The following is a 19537-nucleotide window of genomic DNA, read 5'->3' on the forward strand; positions in this document are numbered from 1 at the left end:
TCTCAGCCGACAGAGCCGTGAAAGTTTCTTTTTTCCCGATTTTAGTACCTTTTGTAGCCATTATAAGATAGATGTATTCGCAGGCAGGTAAAAGAGATCTAATAAAATAACAAACTAAGGTTTAAAAAGGGAGACATATAGTGCAAAGATAGGAAGTATAATGGAGCAAAAGTTTGGAGCAACTAAACAATTGCCATCTTACCGGAAGTCTCATCTCTTAAATTATAAGTAATTTTTTCAAATGGAATGCAACTAAAAGCTATATCTATTTTCATTTTCTTAATGTATGTTAAAATTCTTTTTCTTTTCACCGGCCCATTAACATTTACAGTAAATTAGTTATTATTTTTAACAGGGTTACTCCAGTCTATAGTAATACCTAACTCTTCAACTTTCGTAGTACCTTGGGGAATCTTTTTAAAATTCTCCGTGTTGCTATGTGTCTCTCCCCCCCCCCCCCCCCCCCCCCCGATTGTCCAGGCAAAGAAAGAAAGATTAAAGAAAAAAATAACAAAATACCCCCCTACTAATGTTGTGAATAAAAAAAAAACACAACATTACCCCCCTCTGTTGTACGGGTCATGGCAATCGCCATGATTACACACGTGAATCCCGTAGCAATCAATCCGAAGTTCCCCCGTAACATAAAAAAAGTATATATAAGAGAAGAAAAAAATAATATCACTACTCTCGATTAATATTCCTCAAATTTTTACCTTTCTCCCCCTGTATCATATAATTAAGAATATATTTAAATATTCTTCTGTCCTTAAACACCCATCAACTCCATTCACTGTCCCTGTCTTCATCTTTAATCCATTTCACTTTTAAATCTTTGGCTGTGGTTAGCGAATATTTGGGAGTTCTTGTGCAAATTCTTCGGCATCCCGATAATCAGTAAAAGATCTTTTCCTGTCATTCAAAAAAATTATCAGGGTTGCCGGGTGGCGCAATATAAATTTATAACCCTTTTCCCATAAAACTTTTTTCGCTAGGTTAAATTCCTTCTTTCTCTTTAAAAGGTCATAACTTATATCAGGATAGAAAAGAATTATTTTCCCTTTTATCATCAATGGCCCGTTTCTCTTTCTGGCACGTTGGGTAGCCGCCTTCAGGATCTTTTCTTTATCTTGATATCTTAAGCATTTTATCAAGATTGATCGTGGGTTTTGATCAACTTGAGGTCTTGATCTTAAGGTTCTGTGAGCCCTTTCAACTTCAATTAACTGGGTTCCTTCTTCCATTTCCAAAATTTACAGAATCCATTTTTGAAAAAAATTTATTGGATCCTCTCCCCCTATACCTTCTTTAAGTCCAACAATCTTAATATTATTTCGTCTGTTAAAATTTTCAAGTACATCCACTTTTTCCAACAACTGTTTTCTTTCTGATGTCCAGGCAGAAATATTATCTTCCATTTTATTCACTCTATCAATGGTGTCTCCCGTTATTTCTTCCAAGTTTTTAATTTTCTTGTCCATTTTGTCCTGTCTTTTCATTATTTTATCAAACATAATCTTCATATTTTTAATATCTTTTTTATTACTTTTAATGCTTTTAATTCATGCATTATTTGCACCAAAGGTTTTTTTATGTCTCCAATTTCACCTCCAACCTCTTCCTGTTGCTCTTCTTTGTTTGTCTCTTCATCTTCGTCTGATTTATCCAGAGAATCTGATTCCACCTCATATTCACTTTCTCTTTCAGTTCCGATCATAGCTGGGATTTGTAGTTTGGGTTGCTTGTGTTTGTGCATGCCCCTTCCTTCACGCATGCGCAATTCCTGTTGCTCTTTTTTTTGGATACGGTTGATGTTGCCGCAGTTTCCTGTTCTGTATCGCCGGAGGTAAAATGCACTTGAGCCCGAGGCTCTTTCATGGCTGCTGGCCTTGATTCTTTTCCAACTTGTGTTGTCTTCAAAGTAGTAGTTTTCTTCTGTTTCTGTTTAGGAGACATATCTTAAGACAATCCTGAGTAGTTTATAAGTAATTTTTAAAAAGTATTTACTAACTTTTCTTCACTTAAACATTATTTTACTGTTTTTTTACGGGAGAGCTGTATTTCCACGTCTCGATCCTACGTCATCACGTGACGTCCCCCCAATGCCACATATAAAAGGAACAATGCACATCTGATTCGTCATTTCAAAGTTCCAAAGATTACTAGGAGTAAAAATCTGAAGCTTGGCACCTTTTACACTGCTGGGCCAGAGAAGCATCAGGAATAGAATCAGAATCAGGTTGGTCACATTGCTTGGTGCAGTACACACAATATTCAAATATCTAGGGAGGAGACAATAGCAGACTGACTGGATTCTATTGTTAACACCAAAAATGTGTTTTTATGCAGCATCTTTAATAATTCCAAAACATTTTTAGAGAGATATTATTTCACACAGCACATAGCAGATGTAACGGAATCTGAACCAGGTTTATTATCGCCTGCATGTGACATGAAATTTGTTAACTTAGCAGCAGCAGTTCAATGCAATACATAATCTAGCACAGAAAAAAAATAAATCAATAAAATAAAATAATAATAAATAAACAAGTAAATCAATTACGTATATTGAATAGGTTTTTTAAAAAACGTGCAAAAACAGAAGCACTGTACAGTCGGCCCTCCTTATCCGCAGATTCAGCATGCACGGATTCAACCAACTGCAGATCGGGTAAACCCGGAAGTTGAGCTTTGTTCGCATCGCATCTCATTCGTTTGCTACTTATGTTGTGAGCGAGAGGAAGGAGTTTAAGGCTAGTAAGGGATGGCTAGCTAGCTATGTAAAGTGCTACAGCCTCAAGAAATTAAAGTTCACTGGAAAATCGGGATCAGCTGATGCCAAGGCGGCATCAGCATTCCCAGAAGGGCTACGATGGTAGCGTCTGTACTGAACGTGTACAGACTTTTTTCCTTGTCATTATTCCCTAAACAACGCAGTATAACAACTATTTACATTGTATTAGGTATTATAAGTAATCTAGAGATGATTTAAAGTATATGGGAGGATGTGCATAGGTTATATGCAAATACTACACTATTTTGTATAAGGGACTTGAGCATTCGCTTTTTTTGGTATCAGCGGGGTGTCCTGGAACCAATCCCCTGCGGATAAGGAGGGCCAACTGTATATTAAAAAAATTGAGGTAGTGTCCAGAGATTCAATGTCCATTTAGGAATCGGATGGCAGAGGGGAAGAAGCCGTTGCTGAATCGCTGAGTATGTGACTTCAGGCTTCTGTACCTCCTATCTGATAGTAACAGTGAGAAAAGGGCATGTCTTGGATGCTGGAGGTCCTTAATGAACGCTGCTCCTCTGAGACACCACTCCCTAAAGGTATCCAGGGTACTTTGTAGGCTAGTATTCAAGATGGAGCTGATTAGATTTACAACTTCCTGCAGATTCTTTTGGTCCTGTGCAGTAGCCCCTTCATACCGGACAATGATGCATAGAAGTTTTTGAGTGTATTTGTTGACATGCCACATCTCTTCAAACTCCTCATAAAGTATAGCCGCTGTCTTGCCTTCTTTATAACTACAGTGACATGCAAAAGTTTGGGCACCCCTGGTCGAAATTTCTGTAACTGAATAGCTAAGTGAATAAAAGATGACCTGATTTCTAAAAGGCATAAGGTTAAAGATGACACATTTCTTTAATATTTTAAGCAAGATTACTTTTTTATTTCCATCTTTTATAGTTTCAAAATAACAAAAAAGGAAAAGGGGCCCGAGGCAAAAGTTTGGGCACCCTGCATGGTCAGTACTTAGTAACACCCCCTTTGGCAAGTATCACAGCTTGTAAATGCTTTCTGGAGCCAGCTAAGAGTCTTTCAATTCTTGTTTGGGGGATTTTTCACCCATTCTTCCTTGCAAAAGGCTTCTAGTTCTGTGAGATTCTTGGACTGTCTGCAATGCACTGCTCATGAGGTCTATCCACAGATTTTCGATGATTAGGTTGGGGGAACTGTGAGGGCCATGGCAAAATCTTCAGCTTGCTCCTCTTGAGGTAGTCCATTGTGGATTTTCAGGTGCGTTTAGTTTCATTGTCCATTTGTAGAAGCCATCCTCTTTTCACCTTCAGCTTTTTTTTAAAAAACAGATGGTGTGATGTTTGCTTCCAGAATCTAGAGGGAATTCATCCCTCTATCAGTGAAATGTTCCCCATGCTACTGGCTGCAACACAAGCCCAATGCATGGTTGATCCACACCCATGCTTAAACAGTTGGAGAGGTGTTCTTTTCATGAAATTCTGCACCCTTTTTTCTCCAAACATACCTTTGCTCATTGCGGCCGAAAAGTTCTATTCTAACTTCATCAGTCCACAGGACTTGTTTCCAAAATGCATCAGGCTTGTTTAGATGTTCCTTTGCAAACTTCTGACGCTGAATTTGGTGGTGAGGACGCAGGAAAGGTTTTCTTCTGATGACTCTTCCACAAAGGTCATATTTGTGCAGGTGTCGCTGCACAGTAGAACAGTGCACCACCACTCCAGAGCCTGCTAAATCTTCCTGAAGGTCTTTTGCAGTCAAACGGGGGATTTGATTTACCTTTCTAGCAATCCTATGAGCAGTTCTCTTGGAAAGTTTTCTTGGTCTTCCAGACTTCAACTTGACCTCCATCGTTCCTGTTAACTGCCATTTCTTAATTACATTACAAACTGAGGAAACGGCTACCTGAAAACTCTTTGCTGTCTTCTTATAGTCTTCTCCTGCTTTGTGGGCATCATTTATTTTAATTTTCAAAGAGCTAGGCAGCTGGTTAGAAGATCCCATGGCTGCTGATTGTTGGGAGAAGGTTTGAGGAGTCAAGGTATTTATGAAGCTTTGAAATTTGCATCACCTGGCTTTTCCTAACAATGACTGTGAACAAGCCATAGCCCTAACAAGCTAATTAAGGTCTGAGACCTTGGTAAAAGTTATCTGAGAGCTCAAATCTCTTGGGGTGCCCAAACTTTTGCATGGTGCTCCTTTCCTTCTTTTCACTCTAAAATTGTACAAAGGAAAAATAATACACTAATCTTGCTTAAAATGTTGAAAAGAATGTTTCGTTTTTAACTTTATGACTTTTGGAGATCAATTCCTCTTCTACTCAACTGTTCACAGTAACAGATTTTGACCATGAGTGCCCAAACTTTTGCATGCCACTGTATATGTTTCTCTGGCTGCCGTGGTGGGGGTGGGGGGGGTGGGGAGGGATGTGTCATAAAGAGCTGAGGCCCTGCGTTAAGAACTGCACAGCAAAGTTGTGACAGCTGAAGGAAATTGGGCATGCTTCTGTTAGGACTAAGGCCATTGCTACATGAGGAAATAATGATGAAATAGATGGGTGTTCCATTGATATAATCAGGTTCCATATATCTGATTAAATGATTTCAAATGGCGTAGTCTATGAATGGGACTTTTGTTAATATTCATCTTATTTTCTTCTTGCAGTGGAGATAAGGTAAGATTAACCCAACTGAACAGTGAAGATAAACTTGTGATTTTTTTTTGTGCAAAGAACTGGGAGATTCCTGTTAGGGTTTCCAATTTATCAAAGTCTGGTTTGCAGAGACACATGAATACTTCAGCGTTACAGTCTTAAGAGAAAAATGTGCAGAAAATACTGTGGTCCTGTTTTAAGCCTTTACTTCATAAAATACGTTGAGTCTTTGAATAAAGCTATGGCTTTGTACATTGAAAGGAAAAATTGTGCTATCTGGCAGACATGGTGACCTGCTCGCCCTGTGTGGTTTACACATATTTCAACCAACACTCTGTCTGCATCTCAGTTCCACAAGGAGCTGCTCACTGCACAGATTGTGACTAACAGAAGCCTTCTTGTTCTTCCAATTTTCTTAGCCCTGGAAACTTCATCTCATGGGAAAAGACGGCTGTAAAATGAACTCCCGCAGAATGCAGACATTACAGAGGACCCAACAACTCCAAGGTAAAATACTTTTTATAAATCAAAGCCATTTTAAGAGCTGCGTTTTAAATTATTCTTCAATTTAATCACATGCATTGAAGCAATATGCATATTTCTACACAAACAGAATAATTTGTTCAATCTAGGTATTCTTTGGTATTGGTGATGGAGGCATTTTTTTTTCCTAGATGGTCTGTGCAAAGATTACATGTAATCATTTTGTCTTTCAGCCCAATGTAGAGAAATAAGAGATGGTCAGACTGGTCAATGTGTAGTTATCTCCCTTTTTATGCATTTCTGCCTCGAATCTAAATTTTGAAAACTGGTGGATTTACCCTCCCACTATTTCAAAGGCAAAGATATAGAAAAATAGAAAACTTACAGCATAATACAGGCCCTTCGGCCCACAAAGTTGTGCCGAACATGTCCCTACCCTAGAAATTACTAGGCTTACCTGTAGCTCTCTATTTTTCTAAGCTCCATGTACCTATCCAAAAGTCTCCTAAAAGACCCTATGGTATCCGCCTCCTCCATCATTGCCGGCAGCCCATTCCATGCACTCACCACTCTGAGTAAAAAAAACTTACTCCTGACATCTCCTCTGTACCTACTCCCCAGCACCTTAAACGTGTCCTCTTGTGACAGCCATTTCAGCCCTGGGGAAAAAGCCTCTGACTATGCACACAATCAATGCCTCTCATCATCTTAGACACCTCTGTCAGGTCATCTCTCATCCTCCGTCGCTCCAAGGAGAAAAGGCCGAGTTCACTCAACCTATTCTCATAAGGCATGCTCCCCAATCCAGACAACTTCCTTGTAAATCTCCTCTGCACCCTTTCTATGGCTTCCACATCCTTCCTGTAGTGAGGCAACCAGAACTGAGCACATTCCTCCCAAGGGGGGTCTGACCAGGGTCCTATATAGCTGCAACATTACCTCTCGGCTCCTAAGTATATCTGCAAAGTGCAAAAACTTTAACCAAAAGCCTTTCAATATAATTTCAACCTTCACACCTGAGTGACACTTATGAACTATTTTTACACACTTGAATCATTTCTGTCACCACATGTTTTCTCATTCTAATTTCTTTTACTGGCGTTATTACTGTTTTCGGCAATGTTTAACTGGCAGTGCACAAAATATGATCGTGCTCCATTGAATTCAGGCAGTGAAAGTGTCCCACCTTTCTAATGCCCTTCATGTCCCACTCACTGCTGATCCAATAGGTCAGCAAACATCATTCCTTCCTCTTCAAGGCATTCAGTGGAGGGCTATTTGAAGATGTGTGAAGAACAACTCAACCTTTGATGGCAGAATTTACCTTTTAAGGTTCCATTAATAAGCCAACTTAGTCTATCAATTTGTCTTAATTACTGTTTCAGGATTCACTTATTCCTATTTCTGTTATCTTGGATATCTTCCATATCACGCACATTTGCCTTCACTCCATGCTCCCACCAGTACACCTGGGATAGGGTTCGTCATGTCCTCACTTACCACCCCACCAGCCTCTGCATCCAGCACGTACAATGGCTATAAAATGTATTCACCCCCTCTTGGAAGTTTTCATGTTTTATTGTTTTCCAACATTGAATCACAGTGGATTTAATTTGGCTTTTTTTGGCACTGATCAAGAGAAAAAGACTCTTTCATGTCAAAGTAAAAAGAGATCTCTACAAAGTGATCTAAATTCATTACAAATGTAAAACACAAAATAATTAATTGCATAAGTATTCACCCCCTTTAATATGACACACCCAGTCATCACTGGTGCAGCCAATGGGTTTTAGAAGTCACATTATTAGTTAAACGGAGATCACCTGTGTGCAGTCAAGGTGTTTCAATTGATTGTAGTAGAAATACACCAGTATCTGGAAGGCCCAACTGCTGGTGAGTCAGTACTGTGGCAAAAACTACACCATGAAGACAAAAGGTGATTGAAAACTGCAAGTCAGGAGATGGATAGAAGAAAATTTACAGTTCACTGAATATCTCCTGGAGTACAGTCAAATCAATCATCAAGAAATGGAAAGAATGTGGCACAGATATATATCTGCCAAGGGCATGCCATCCTCAAAAACTTGAACTGTACAAGAAGGGGACTAGAGAGGGAGGTCACCAAGAGACTGATGACAACTCTGGAGGAGTTACAAGCTTCAGTGGCTGAGATGGGAGAGACTCCACATGCAACAACTGTTGCCTGGGTGCTTCATCAGTCACAGCTTTATGGGAGGGTGGCAAAGAGAAAGCCACTGTTGGGAAAAAAAACTCGCATGAAATCTCAACTAAAGTGTGCCAGGGGACATGCGGGTGACTCTGAAATCAGCTGGAAGAAAGGTCTATGGTCTGATGAAACCAAAATTGAGCTTTTTAGCCATCAGACTAAATGTTATGTTTAGCGAAGGCCAAACACTGCACATCATCAAAAACAGCCCGTCCCTACCGTGAAGCACGGTGATGGCTGCTTCATGCTGTGGAGATGCTTCACTGCAGCACACCCTGGAAGGCTTGTGAAGGAAGAGGGTAAAATGAATGCAAGGAAAACCTGATGCGGCCTGCAAGAGAACTGTGACTTGGGAGATTTGTTTTCCAGCAAGACAGTTACCCAAGCATAAAGCCAAAGCTACACAGAAATTGCTTAAAAACAACAAAGTTAATATCCTGGAGTGGCCAAGTCAGATTCCAGACATCAATCCAGTTGAGAATTTGTGGCTGGACTTGAAAAGGGCTATTCAATTATGATCCCCATGCAATCTGACAGAGCTTGAGCAGATGTGCAAAGCTGGTGGAGACCTATCCATACAGACTCAAGGCTATAATTGCTGCCAAAGGTTCATCTACTAAATACTGACTTAAAGGGGGTGAATAGTTATACAATCCATTATTTTGTGTTTTATATTTGTAATTAATCTAGATCACGTTGTAGAGATCTGTTTTCACTTCAACAGTGTCAAGAGTTGTCTTTTGATTAATGTCAAAAAAAGCCAGATTAAATCCTAATTCAATGTTGTAAAACAATAAAACACAAAAACTTCTGGGGGGGGGGGGGTGTGAATACTATTAAAAGGCACTGTAATTGGTGGGATTCCACCAACAAGCACATCTTTTCCTATCTGCGTTCCCCCTCAGCTTTCCATGGGGATCGGACTCCCTTGTCAACTTGTCCCTCACCATTGATTTCCCTCCTGCTACTTATCCTTACAAGCAAAACAAGTGTCTCACCTGCCCCTATACCTCATCCTTCACTACCATTCAGGGCCCCAAACATTCTTACCGGGTGAGGCGACATTTCACCTGCAAGTCTGTTGGTGTCATCTACTGTATGTTGTGCTCCTAGTGTGTGGCCTCCTGTATATTGGTGAAACAGGGCATAGATTCAGAGAGCACTTTGCTGAGTGCCTTCACTCCGTCCGCCACAAAAAGTGGGATCTCCCGGTGGCCACACATTTCATTTCTACTTCCCATTCCCATTCTGACTTGTCAGTCCATGGCCTTCTCTGCTACTGTGATGAGGCCATATTTAGGTTGCTGGAGTTCTGTTATGTTCTTATGTTCTGTTTGGGTAGCCTCCAACCTGATGGCATGAACATTGATTTCTCTAACTTCCGGTAATTGCCCTTCCCCTTCTGACCCCTTTCACCACTCCCCATTCCTGTTTCCCCTTCTCACCTTTTCTCCTTACCTGCCCATCACTCCCTCTGGTGCTCCTTCCCCCTTTCCCCTTCTCCAGCCCCTTTTCTCTTTCAGCAATCAACTTCCCAGCTCTTTACTGTCTCCCAGTTTTACCTGTCACCTTGTACTATTTCCTCCCCTCTCTCCTCCCCCCCCCCCCCCACTTTCTTGCTCTGACTCCCCCCCCCCCCCCCCCTTTCCAGTCCTGATGGAGGATCTCAGCCCCAAACATCAACTGTTTACTTTTTCCTAAAGATGCGGCCTGGCCTGCTCAATTCCTCCAGCGTTTTGTGTGTGTTGCTCAATTCCAAGTGGTCTTCCTTTCTTGTTCCTCCTCTTCAAAAATCTGCAAAATGGCAATCATTTGTTTGCCAACTTTTAAGTATTGAATTAGTTCTTTCCTGTGTGTCATTGACGAGCATAGCTGCTTATCTAGTATCCCATTCTTAAAAAGAAAATATGTTACTATTATCCATCTGGTAACAAAATAGATCTACATTATACCCACCAAAACAATGCACTTGCTGGTAATGTAAAGTTTCAACAGTAGTGGCCATTTACATCTCTAAAAGCTAGTTTTGATGATACAAAAACGTTGAAATATAAATATTTTGCTCATACTCAGCCACCAAATTTTGCTTTCCATTGCCGTTGGCCTTGGGTGCCGGTAAATACTGCTCAGGAAACTTTTTTTAAAAATCACAGACTTAAAGCAGCTTTTAGAAAGTATTCATGAATGGTGTTACTATTTGGGCCTTAGCAAGAGTTGCCTAATGAAATCATGAGCCTACTTCCAACCTACAAATTAATTCATTAACACTTTCTACCTAAGTAGTAATTTCCACTTGATTGTACAACCTCCTGTAGATGAAATTTCAATTCAGCAGTCTTCATATAAGGTTTTGGGATTGCGTACTACATTTGAACCGCAGGAAACATCATCTTAACCAGGGACTCAACATTTTTCAGAAACCAAGGTTCCCTAAACTTGCTAAGCCTTGCCATTTATCCTGACAGGAACATACAGACTCTGTATCCTCAATATTTCACTTTTGAAGGCCTCCTATTTACTCGGCATGTCTTTGCCAGAAACAACTCGTCCCAATCTGCATTTGCCAGATTATTTCTGATGCCATTAACATTGGCCCTTCTTCAATTTAAAATCTCAAACTGGGGACCAGACCTATCCTTCTCCATAATTATCTTGAAACTAATGGAATTATGATCACAAGATTGAAAGTATTTCCCTACAGACACTCTGTCAGCTGCCCTGTCTAATGTGCTGATCCATATTTTAAGCTCATCCACCTTACCTACAATACTCCTTGCATTGAAGTAGATGTAACCCAGAACATTATTTCCACCATTCTTAACCTTTAGATTCCTGTCTTTGTATCTTGGCTTGACAACATCTTTCCCTACATCCACTCAACTATCTGTCCTAGCTCTGATTCCCATACTCCTGCAACTCTAATTTAAACCCTCCAAGGCAGCACCTTCCCACAAGGATATTAATTCCCCCTCTAGTTGAGGTCCAAACCATCCTGTCTGTACAGGTCCCACGTTTCCTTGAAGTGAGCCAAACAAGTCAAAAATCTGAAACCCTTACTCTTGCACCATCTCCTTAGCCGCATGTTAAACAGTGTTATCTTCCTATTTCTGGCCTCAGTAGCACATGGTATGGGTAGCAAACCTGAGTTCACAACCCTGGAGGTCCTGTCCTTTAACTTATCACCCAACTCAGTTTGCAGGACCTCATCTCCCTTCCTGCCACTGTCATTGGCACCAATGTGGACCACGACCTCTGGCCGCTCACCCTTCCACTTCAGAATGCTGTCACCTCAGAGATGTTCCTGACCATGGCGGGACCATGGTTCTCATCCACAGAACCACTGGTCCAGTGAATCCCCTATTACTACTACTTGCCTCTTCTCTCCCCTTCTGAATCATAGAGCCAGACTCAGTGCCAGAGATCTCACTGCTGTGGCTTTCCTCTGCTAGTTCATTCCCCCCCCCCCCCCCCCAACAGATCCAAAACGGTATACTTGTTATTGAGGTGGGCAGCCACAGGGGTGCCCTGTACTGTCTGTCTATTCTCCTAGAGGTCACCCAGTTATCTGAATCCTGCACCTTGAGTGTTATATCTTCCTCTATTGCCTATCAATTAACCCCTCAACCTCCCAAATGGCCTGGAGTTCATCCAGCTCCAGTTCCAATTTCCAAATATGGTGTAAAGAAGCTGCAGCTAGATGCACCTTTTGCAGTGCTGGACATCAGGGACACTGGCGGTCTCTCCCACATTCGGCATGAGCATTCCACTATCTTGCCTGGCATTTCCACTACTCTAATTGTGCAAAAAGAAGGGAAGAGACAAACTTGCTAGAAACCTGTGCCTCTTTTTGTGAAACCTTTTGAGCCAATGCCTCAAGCTCTCCACTCCAACTCTGTCCACTCCAACAATGGCCGTTCTGTTTAAAGCCTCACTTCTATTTATTGGTCCTTCTCAAATGTGGAATAACTGTATGATCTCAAGACTGACAGATGTCCCTACTGTTCTACTCACTTTTTCAAAAATCACTATCAAAATCTACAAGCCATCAGCTCTGGGAATCTCAAACCCACCAAATGTTCAGTGTTCAAACTGAGCTATTTAACAAAAGCTATTTTGAGCTATTCCCAAACAGAGAATCTGCAGATGCTGGAAATCCAAGCAACACACAAAATGCTGGAGGAACTCAGAGGGCCAGGCAGCATCTATGGAAAAGAGTGCAGTTGATGTTTCAGGCCGAAACTCAGCAGTCCTGCTGAAGGGTTTTGACCCAAAATGTCAACTGTACTCTTTTCCATTGATGCTGCCTGGACTGCTGAGCTTCTCCAGCACTTTTTGTGTGTTGCAAAAATTAATTTGTTGACAAGAAAATAGACATTTATTGAAGCAAAGCTGGTATTATTGTAATCAGAGGAATAGTGTTTGTAATAATAATAATATTATAGTGTTTATAATAGCCCTATTATAAAAATACATTCTCTGAAGAGAGATTAAGTACTTTCCTTTCCAAGTTACTTATACATATTAACTGTGAAGAAATTTTTTGTTTTTGTTCTGCTTTTAAGCAGTCTTCCTCGTTTCTAACGGATTGGTTTGAGTTGAATCTTCCGTGATGAAAGGATTAAGACTGTTACTAAAATTAGCTCCCGAGTTTTTTAAGCTACTATTCTGACTATCAGAATATTATTAGAAGTTCTTAATAGATGTAATCGTGTTTTTTCCCTATACAGCAAAACCAGGAACTACAGCTCCTCCTAGGCCAGGACCTACAGGAATTAAAGGACGTTCTCCAACCAGCAGCAGTAAAATACCTGCTCCAAGAGCAGGATTAAACAAAACCACGAGCAGAACTGCAAATCGTCGTTGAATTCAGTTTGGACAAGGCAGGCAGCAAGCCTAATGAAGCTTCCACATCATCAATTCAAAGCATTTGGGTTTGCGTTGCCATTTGTGAAAGCACACAGGGCTGTAAAATCACAATATAATTAACAAGACTGTTAGCATGAAAGTAAAGAACTCCTGACCTCTTGGAGTCATTTTGAAGTTCTGACAAAAACCTACTCAGGCAGCACTTAATTCTTTAAAGAACTCCACTGGTACGAAGGAAAAAATGGAGTGCAATAAATTTATTTTGTAGCAGAAAGATGCCTAGGAACCAGAAGCAGAACATTTGGAAAGCAAGTAATCTACTGAATCCTGTTTTAACAGAACTACTTCAATGTGCAATTTACACTTTTTGTTGCCATCTTTTGACTCACCAATCTTGGCTGAGAATGCAATTATACAGCTGTGGAGTAATCATTTATAGGAGTCCTTAAAGTACATTCTTTTTGGGAAAATAATATATATATATGGAATCATTCCTTTAAATTTTGTGCTTGGTTGAACAGATGGCCAGAGCAACAATTGAATTTGCAGAAGGCATATAGTTTGTATGAAGGAATGGATCTGGTCCATTATGTTTGTACATAGATCTAAAGTGAGATCCATAAAGTGGGCATCAAAACCCATCCTGCCCAAAGCCTTAAAATTCAGCTGGTGGTTGATGGTCAGATGCTCTGGCTAAATCTATATATTAAAAAACACTGCCAGATCCTTGTGATTCCTTTTGGCCCACATAATTAAATTATTTAAAATGACAGTTTTTTGGATAAGTCCATGAGTGGCCACAGCAAATCCTTTCTGACGACTCTAAGGGTTTCATATTAGCTAAATGTTTGGTTAAGATTTTGATACCTGTCCTCAATAGTATTGACCTAATGATGATGGATCACTGATTCCAAATGATTTTTAATTTATTGTCATCTTCAGACTTGGGAATAAGGACTGTTCAACTGTTCTTAATATTAGATGGAATTTTGCCACGTTTTATTCAAGAGGAATTCATTCTGGTTAAAATATTGTTGTCTAATTTGTGAATTCTATTCAGATTAAGGCATTCTGACCAGCCACAGTGTCCCTTTTAACACTTTCAATAATATTTAAAATCTCAGTTGTGCTAAATTCACATAAAAGGTTTAAACCCTTATTAGCCTGTTTGAAAGTAAAATTTTTATACAATCACCTAAGAGGCATTGAATCAAACTTATCATGATAAGGAAAAGCAAGTACTCTCATTTACTATAAACATTATCCATGAAGTTGTAGTAAAATTTTTATGCAGTAAATCTGCAGCAAATATTTCTACGACCTTTACATGGGAAGTTCAGTCTGAAAGAGATTGAGAAAAGCTTGGCAACAGGACACTTATTGCAGCTTTTTCATGAATCTCTGGTGTACAAGTTTGATTGCTTTCATTATATGAATAGGCTCATTTACAGTGAAGTGACTTAACTTTGCTTATGTAAACTCTTGACAAGGAAAACATTGATGGTGAAATGTTCATGATGGGATCCATGAAGTAAAATAAAAGGCAGTATTTCTGGTTTCATGCATTGATGTTAAATCATTACCTGGGTGGAGCACATAATGAAATGTCAATTGAAAAGAGATACACTTTTAAACTTCACCTGGTTCTTGATCTATTTAAGTCTGGACTTTCAGTGAAATACTGGAATGTGTGCAAAACGAAATTGCAAAAAAATCCCCATTGAAATCTGTAATGCCTCAGTGTCTTTATCTGCAATGCACATTTTGTCTTTTAAAGGTGTTAAATACCCCCCATTCCTTCCTGGGTTGTGTTGAATGTGGTGTTTATGCAAAAAGTACTTCCTTTTCATCATGTGCTATCTGAGGTGTTTGTTCCGATCAAAAGCAAGATTCAGTCCTACAATGTCAAAGTAATAGAAAAGTATTATTCTTATTAAATGTTAGAAGAACAGTAAAAAATTTCAATACTTTGAATAAAATCACCTTGAATCACTAGAACTAGGTTAACTATCTGACTAGTTTTTTTACAATTTAAAATGACTCAAAATTGCTGTGCACTTGACAGGCATTTTTGATCAAACTTTGCTAAGAGTGATAATAGAAAAGGATTTTCATTCCTGCTGCTCATGTTGACTATTGCAGTCCTGTGAAGCCTTACTTAGGTGATTAACAACAAAATTGCCAAAACAGTCTTCAGCATATGACAGTAATTCAACGATTTTATATAATCTGATTTAATTTTGCTTTGTTTCAGATTCATGGTTTCAGAGCATTTAACACAACTGAGTAAAGTTGGTTTTGAGCTTTTTAAATGAATGATGTGTTATTAATTCAGTAATTAGAGATTAAATCTGCTTATTCCAGATTCTACTACTGTGTTTAGCTTAAATCAAATATTGTATATTTTTTGCTGATTTGTATGTATCTGTGTCAGATGTTTTGTATTTATTACAGTTTCCTGTAACATTTAATCTGTCTTCATTAATTCATGTTGGATTTTACGCAATCCTTTAAATAGTTTCCATGAGCCTATACATTCAGCTTTCCTAAATGTACTGTGCAGCACTACATGCATTGGGATCCTTTCCCTTTATTTCTTCCCATCCCCACTTGAAAAGTTTTTGGTTGATGGTCTCTGTCCCAGTAATAACTTTTCATACTGTCCCTGTATAGCAAGTTGTTTTCAAACGAAAGCATCAAATGAAACAAATCCCAATCTTATCCTTCTGTGTACAGCCTTCCAGAAATAAGTCCCTGCCAGTTCTTGGAGCTAACTGCTAAAATAATCTATCACTCTTATGAAAGAAGGGTGAGGCTCCATTACAGAATTTCTAGGTTCTCAAGTTTTATTTGTTTCATATACGCCTGGAGTGTAGATGTATAAAATTATGATGGGTATAAATAGAGTGAATGCAAGCAGGCTTTTTCCACTGAGGCTAGGGGAGAAAAAAAACAGAGGTCATGGGTTAAGGGTGAAGGGGGAAAAGTTTAAAGGGAACATTAGTGGGGGCTTCTTCACGCAGAGAGTTGTGGGAGTGTGGAATGAGCTGCCAGATGAAGTGGTGAATGCAGGCTCACTTTTAATATTTAAGAAAAACCTGGACAGGTACATGGATGAGAGGGGTTTGGAGGGATATGGCCCAGGTGCAGGTCAGTGGAACTAGGCAGAAAAATCGTTTGGCACAGCCAAGAAGGGCCAAAAGGCCTGTTTCTGTGCTATAATGTTCTATGGTTCTGTAGAACATTGCATTTTGCTTATGGATGAACTGGCTGTGCTGATCAGTATGAGAACTAGACAATATCCAGGCCTGTCTTCATAAACAGGTCTCAGATAAATACGAAGCATATACTCTTCACTTTTTTAATGTTTAAAGAAAAGTCTGTGAGAATACTGAGGTGCTTAATGCCCATTTCCTGTACTTCCTTGCAGGTGTTCAATTAAACTAAACTTAAAATTAAACCAGCAAGGTAAAGGAAAAAAAGATTTGCACTTTAGTTGTTCAAAATACTTTGAAATGTGTTTCTGTCTGTCCCAATCTCTGAGTAAGCCTTGCATGAATAATTTTCTTCCTAATTAAATGCTGAATTTCTTCCAGATCCACCAATCAGGAATATTATCAAACTGTTTAACAGTTCTAAAGCAAAAAAATTAGAGTAGGTCTTCAACATGAAACATGAACCCTGTTTCTCTTTCCGTAGTTATTGCTTAATCTGATGGTTTCCAGTGTTTTGTATTTAGGGAGATGGCAAAATCAAGGAATTTTATGAAGGATACTAGTATAGGACTAGAGGTTATGCAGATATGGAGATACTAGATGATAGTATTTTGAAAAGGATGAGAATTGGAAAACCAAGAGCAGGTTTTAATTGGAATCCAGAATAAACTCTTAACACACTTCATGGGTGGATGCAACCTGATGCAAATTAGCACACAAGCAAAAGTTTTCAATAATCTCAAGTATAGAGGATGAGATGGCAGCTAGGAAGTAATTGGAATCGTTGACTCTTAGAATAATAAAGGCTTGAATGAGTTGAAATTTGGCAGATTTGGGCAATGTCAAATGGAAATATGTAATATTGATGAATTTATAGTCTGAAATTCATTTTTGTGCCAAGATTATAGCTGGAAACCAGCAGTTACCAAGGAGAGGAATGGTGTTTGTTTTTAATAGGATCGTATTAGTTTTATAGCTGTATGATTGCAAATCATAATTCTCAGTAAAACAAAATTGCATTATTATCTGAAAAAAGATGGCACTCCTTGGGAAATTAAATCATGTTCTTCCCTTGATGAATGCAATGCACCTTACAGCTTCCTGTCATCAGATGCGTACCAATTAAAATGCAATTTCAGCTGCAGAAAACAATCTTCTTTACCAATCAGGAGAGCAAGATGCACAACCTGCGACATTCTCCATTCAGAAACCATTTTGTGGATACTCTGGACACAAGCGGCTTTAAAACTCGATGGTGACTGCTTGCTTGTTCTACAAAGTGTTCAGGCTTTGCTTGAAACTAATTGCTAGTGCTTTTTACTAAATACATGGATAAGAAAGGTTTGGAGAGAGATTGCCCAAAATCTCAGCAAATGGGAGTAGCTCTGGTAGACGTGGATAGGTGGGGCCAAATATTAGAAATGTCATTACCTGTTTTCCATGCTGTATGACTCTGAACTATTAAGTGAATAATGTATGCCCCTGATTAGTCCACTAGAGGCACTTCTTAAAAAGGAATTTAAGGCTGTTGATCACAAGTTCAAAAGGGGTTTGAATTCCTGGGAGACAAACCAAGTGCGTGTGGAAAAAAATGACGTTTACAAGCTCAGTGGTTCCATTTATTGAGAATGTCTACAGTATACCGCCTGAAATTCTTACTCTTCGCAGACATCCACGAAACAGAAGAGAACCCCAAAGAATGAAAGACAAAAATGGTAGAATCCCAAAGCCCCCTTCTCCTTCCCACACACAAGCAGCAGCAAAGGATCAACCCTCCCCACTCCCCTCACTAGTTGCAGCAGGAAGCATCAACGCCCACCTCTTCCACTGCAGGAGGAGAGACCAACAAACAGCTCGCTGTTATGATGTTACATTCTGCAGTGTTGTTTTTATTCCAAGTTTCTCTGACTTGAGAATTGGTAGCAAACTCCACCCTGCTCCCCTACCATCAAGAGAGAAAGTGATTGCCCCAATTGCCAAGGCTTGCAGATGCCACGCCTGTTGTCACAATGTTGCTATCTCCCACAACGCCTCAGCTGCTGGCACCAGTAAGGAATTGAGTCCACAAGGCTGCACCCTGTAGATGGATATCTTGCTGGAGATATTGAAAGTGGCCCATTGGTGAGCTCTGGGAATGAGAACCCATTAAGAGTGCAGCTGTAGATCATGGACTCCCAACTGAAACCCAGCCACCTTGAAAAGGAGAAAAGAGATGCTAAAGAGAAAAAATAAAGCTGTTTTGCTGATGAGAAATCACCCCCTGCCACAATCTTAGCTCCATCAACCATATACTAGTCAATCCCATCTTAAATCTTGAGGAACAAGGTCTGAAGTGTTGGGTTTCCAAACGTTGTAATTGAGATAATGAGGGCAATCACCTGATATGGACAACCATAATTATAAAGGTCAAGAATCTAGACACTCTCCCACTACTTACTGTAAGGATCATTATAGGTAGCAAATTTTCTGCGGTGTTAGAAATGTCATTGGAACTGAGCAACCATGTATTTTGATTTCTATGAGAAGGAAGTGACCTTGTGCGTCATGGAGATTTGGCAGCAAAATTCAGGCAGCTCAGAGTTCCCATCAAAAATAATCAATCACTTTGTTTTTATTTGCTCAACATTCAAGATGCACTTGATTATTGCAAAACTTTTCTCATGGTCAGTGTCCATGTTTCCTGGAGGGTCAAGTAACTTAATTGAACTAAACTGGATACTAGTGGACTCCTGGTTTGATTGCTATTCTATGTGTTGTCCACTTGCTTTATGCCATTTGCACAATTTGTTATTTTTTTGCATGTTGGATGAAGTTTTCTTGAACTAATTGCATGATGTTTCTTTGTTTCATGGCTGTCTGTGGGAGGATGAATTGCAGAGCTGTATTCTATATGCATACTTTGATAATAAATGTATTTTGAGTCATTCTTCCCGTTGAGCTCACTGAGGGAGGAAGGAGAAGAAAAACTACTGGAAGTCAATATTCATTGACAGAATTACATGGCTGGTATGAAATTAATTATAATGTAGTGAGCCAATTCTGGTAAAGTTCGTAAAAAGATGTATTGTTTCATTTATTAATGTAAAATACAGTATTTGCAAATAGAACCTCCTTACAAATATATTTACAATTGAATCACTTAGTGCTGTCCCTGGTGACTACTTTATAGCTGGTCTAATGAACATGCTTGATTAGTCAGAAATATACTGTATATTGCAATGTGCAAGTTAAGTGTGAAAGTTGCAGGAATAGTAAATTAGCTGATTAATTGCTGGTAGTTAAAGCTTGCTGCTTTGTCACCCTTTACTACATTGTGACCAGATATTCTG

At 39.4% G+C, this 19537-nt stretch overlaps 1 protein-coding gene across 2 annotated transcripts in view; it reads left to right on the plus strand.

Moving 5' to 3' along the window:
* The window catches only part of cep104 (centrosomal protein 104), a 129305-nt gene extending 110171 nt beyond the window's left edge, over positions 1 to 19134 (plus strand). For both annotated transcript variants that reach the window (XM_073031715.1, XM_073031716.1), the window contains exons 22-23: positions 5837 to 5924; positions 12855 to 19134. In XM_073031715.1, coding sequence (XP_072887816.1) covers positions 5837 to 5924; positions 12855 to 12991 — 225 coding nt within the window. In that variant the 3' untranslated portion in view covers positions 12992 to 19134. The remainder of the gene's footprint in view (positions 1 to 5836; positions 5925 to 12854) is intronic.
* Positions 19135 to 19537: the final 403 nt, after the last annotated feature.

Source organism: Hemitrygon akajei, chromosome 29 (genome assembly GCF_048418815.1).
Source record: "Hemitrygon akajei chromosome 29, sHemAka1.3, whole genome shotgun sequence".
NCBI classification, from domain to species: Eukaryota; Metazoa; Chordata; class Chondrichthyes; order Myliobatiformes; family Dasyatidae; genus Hemitrygon; species Hemitrygon akajei.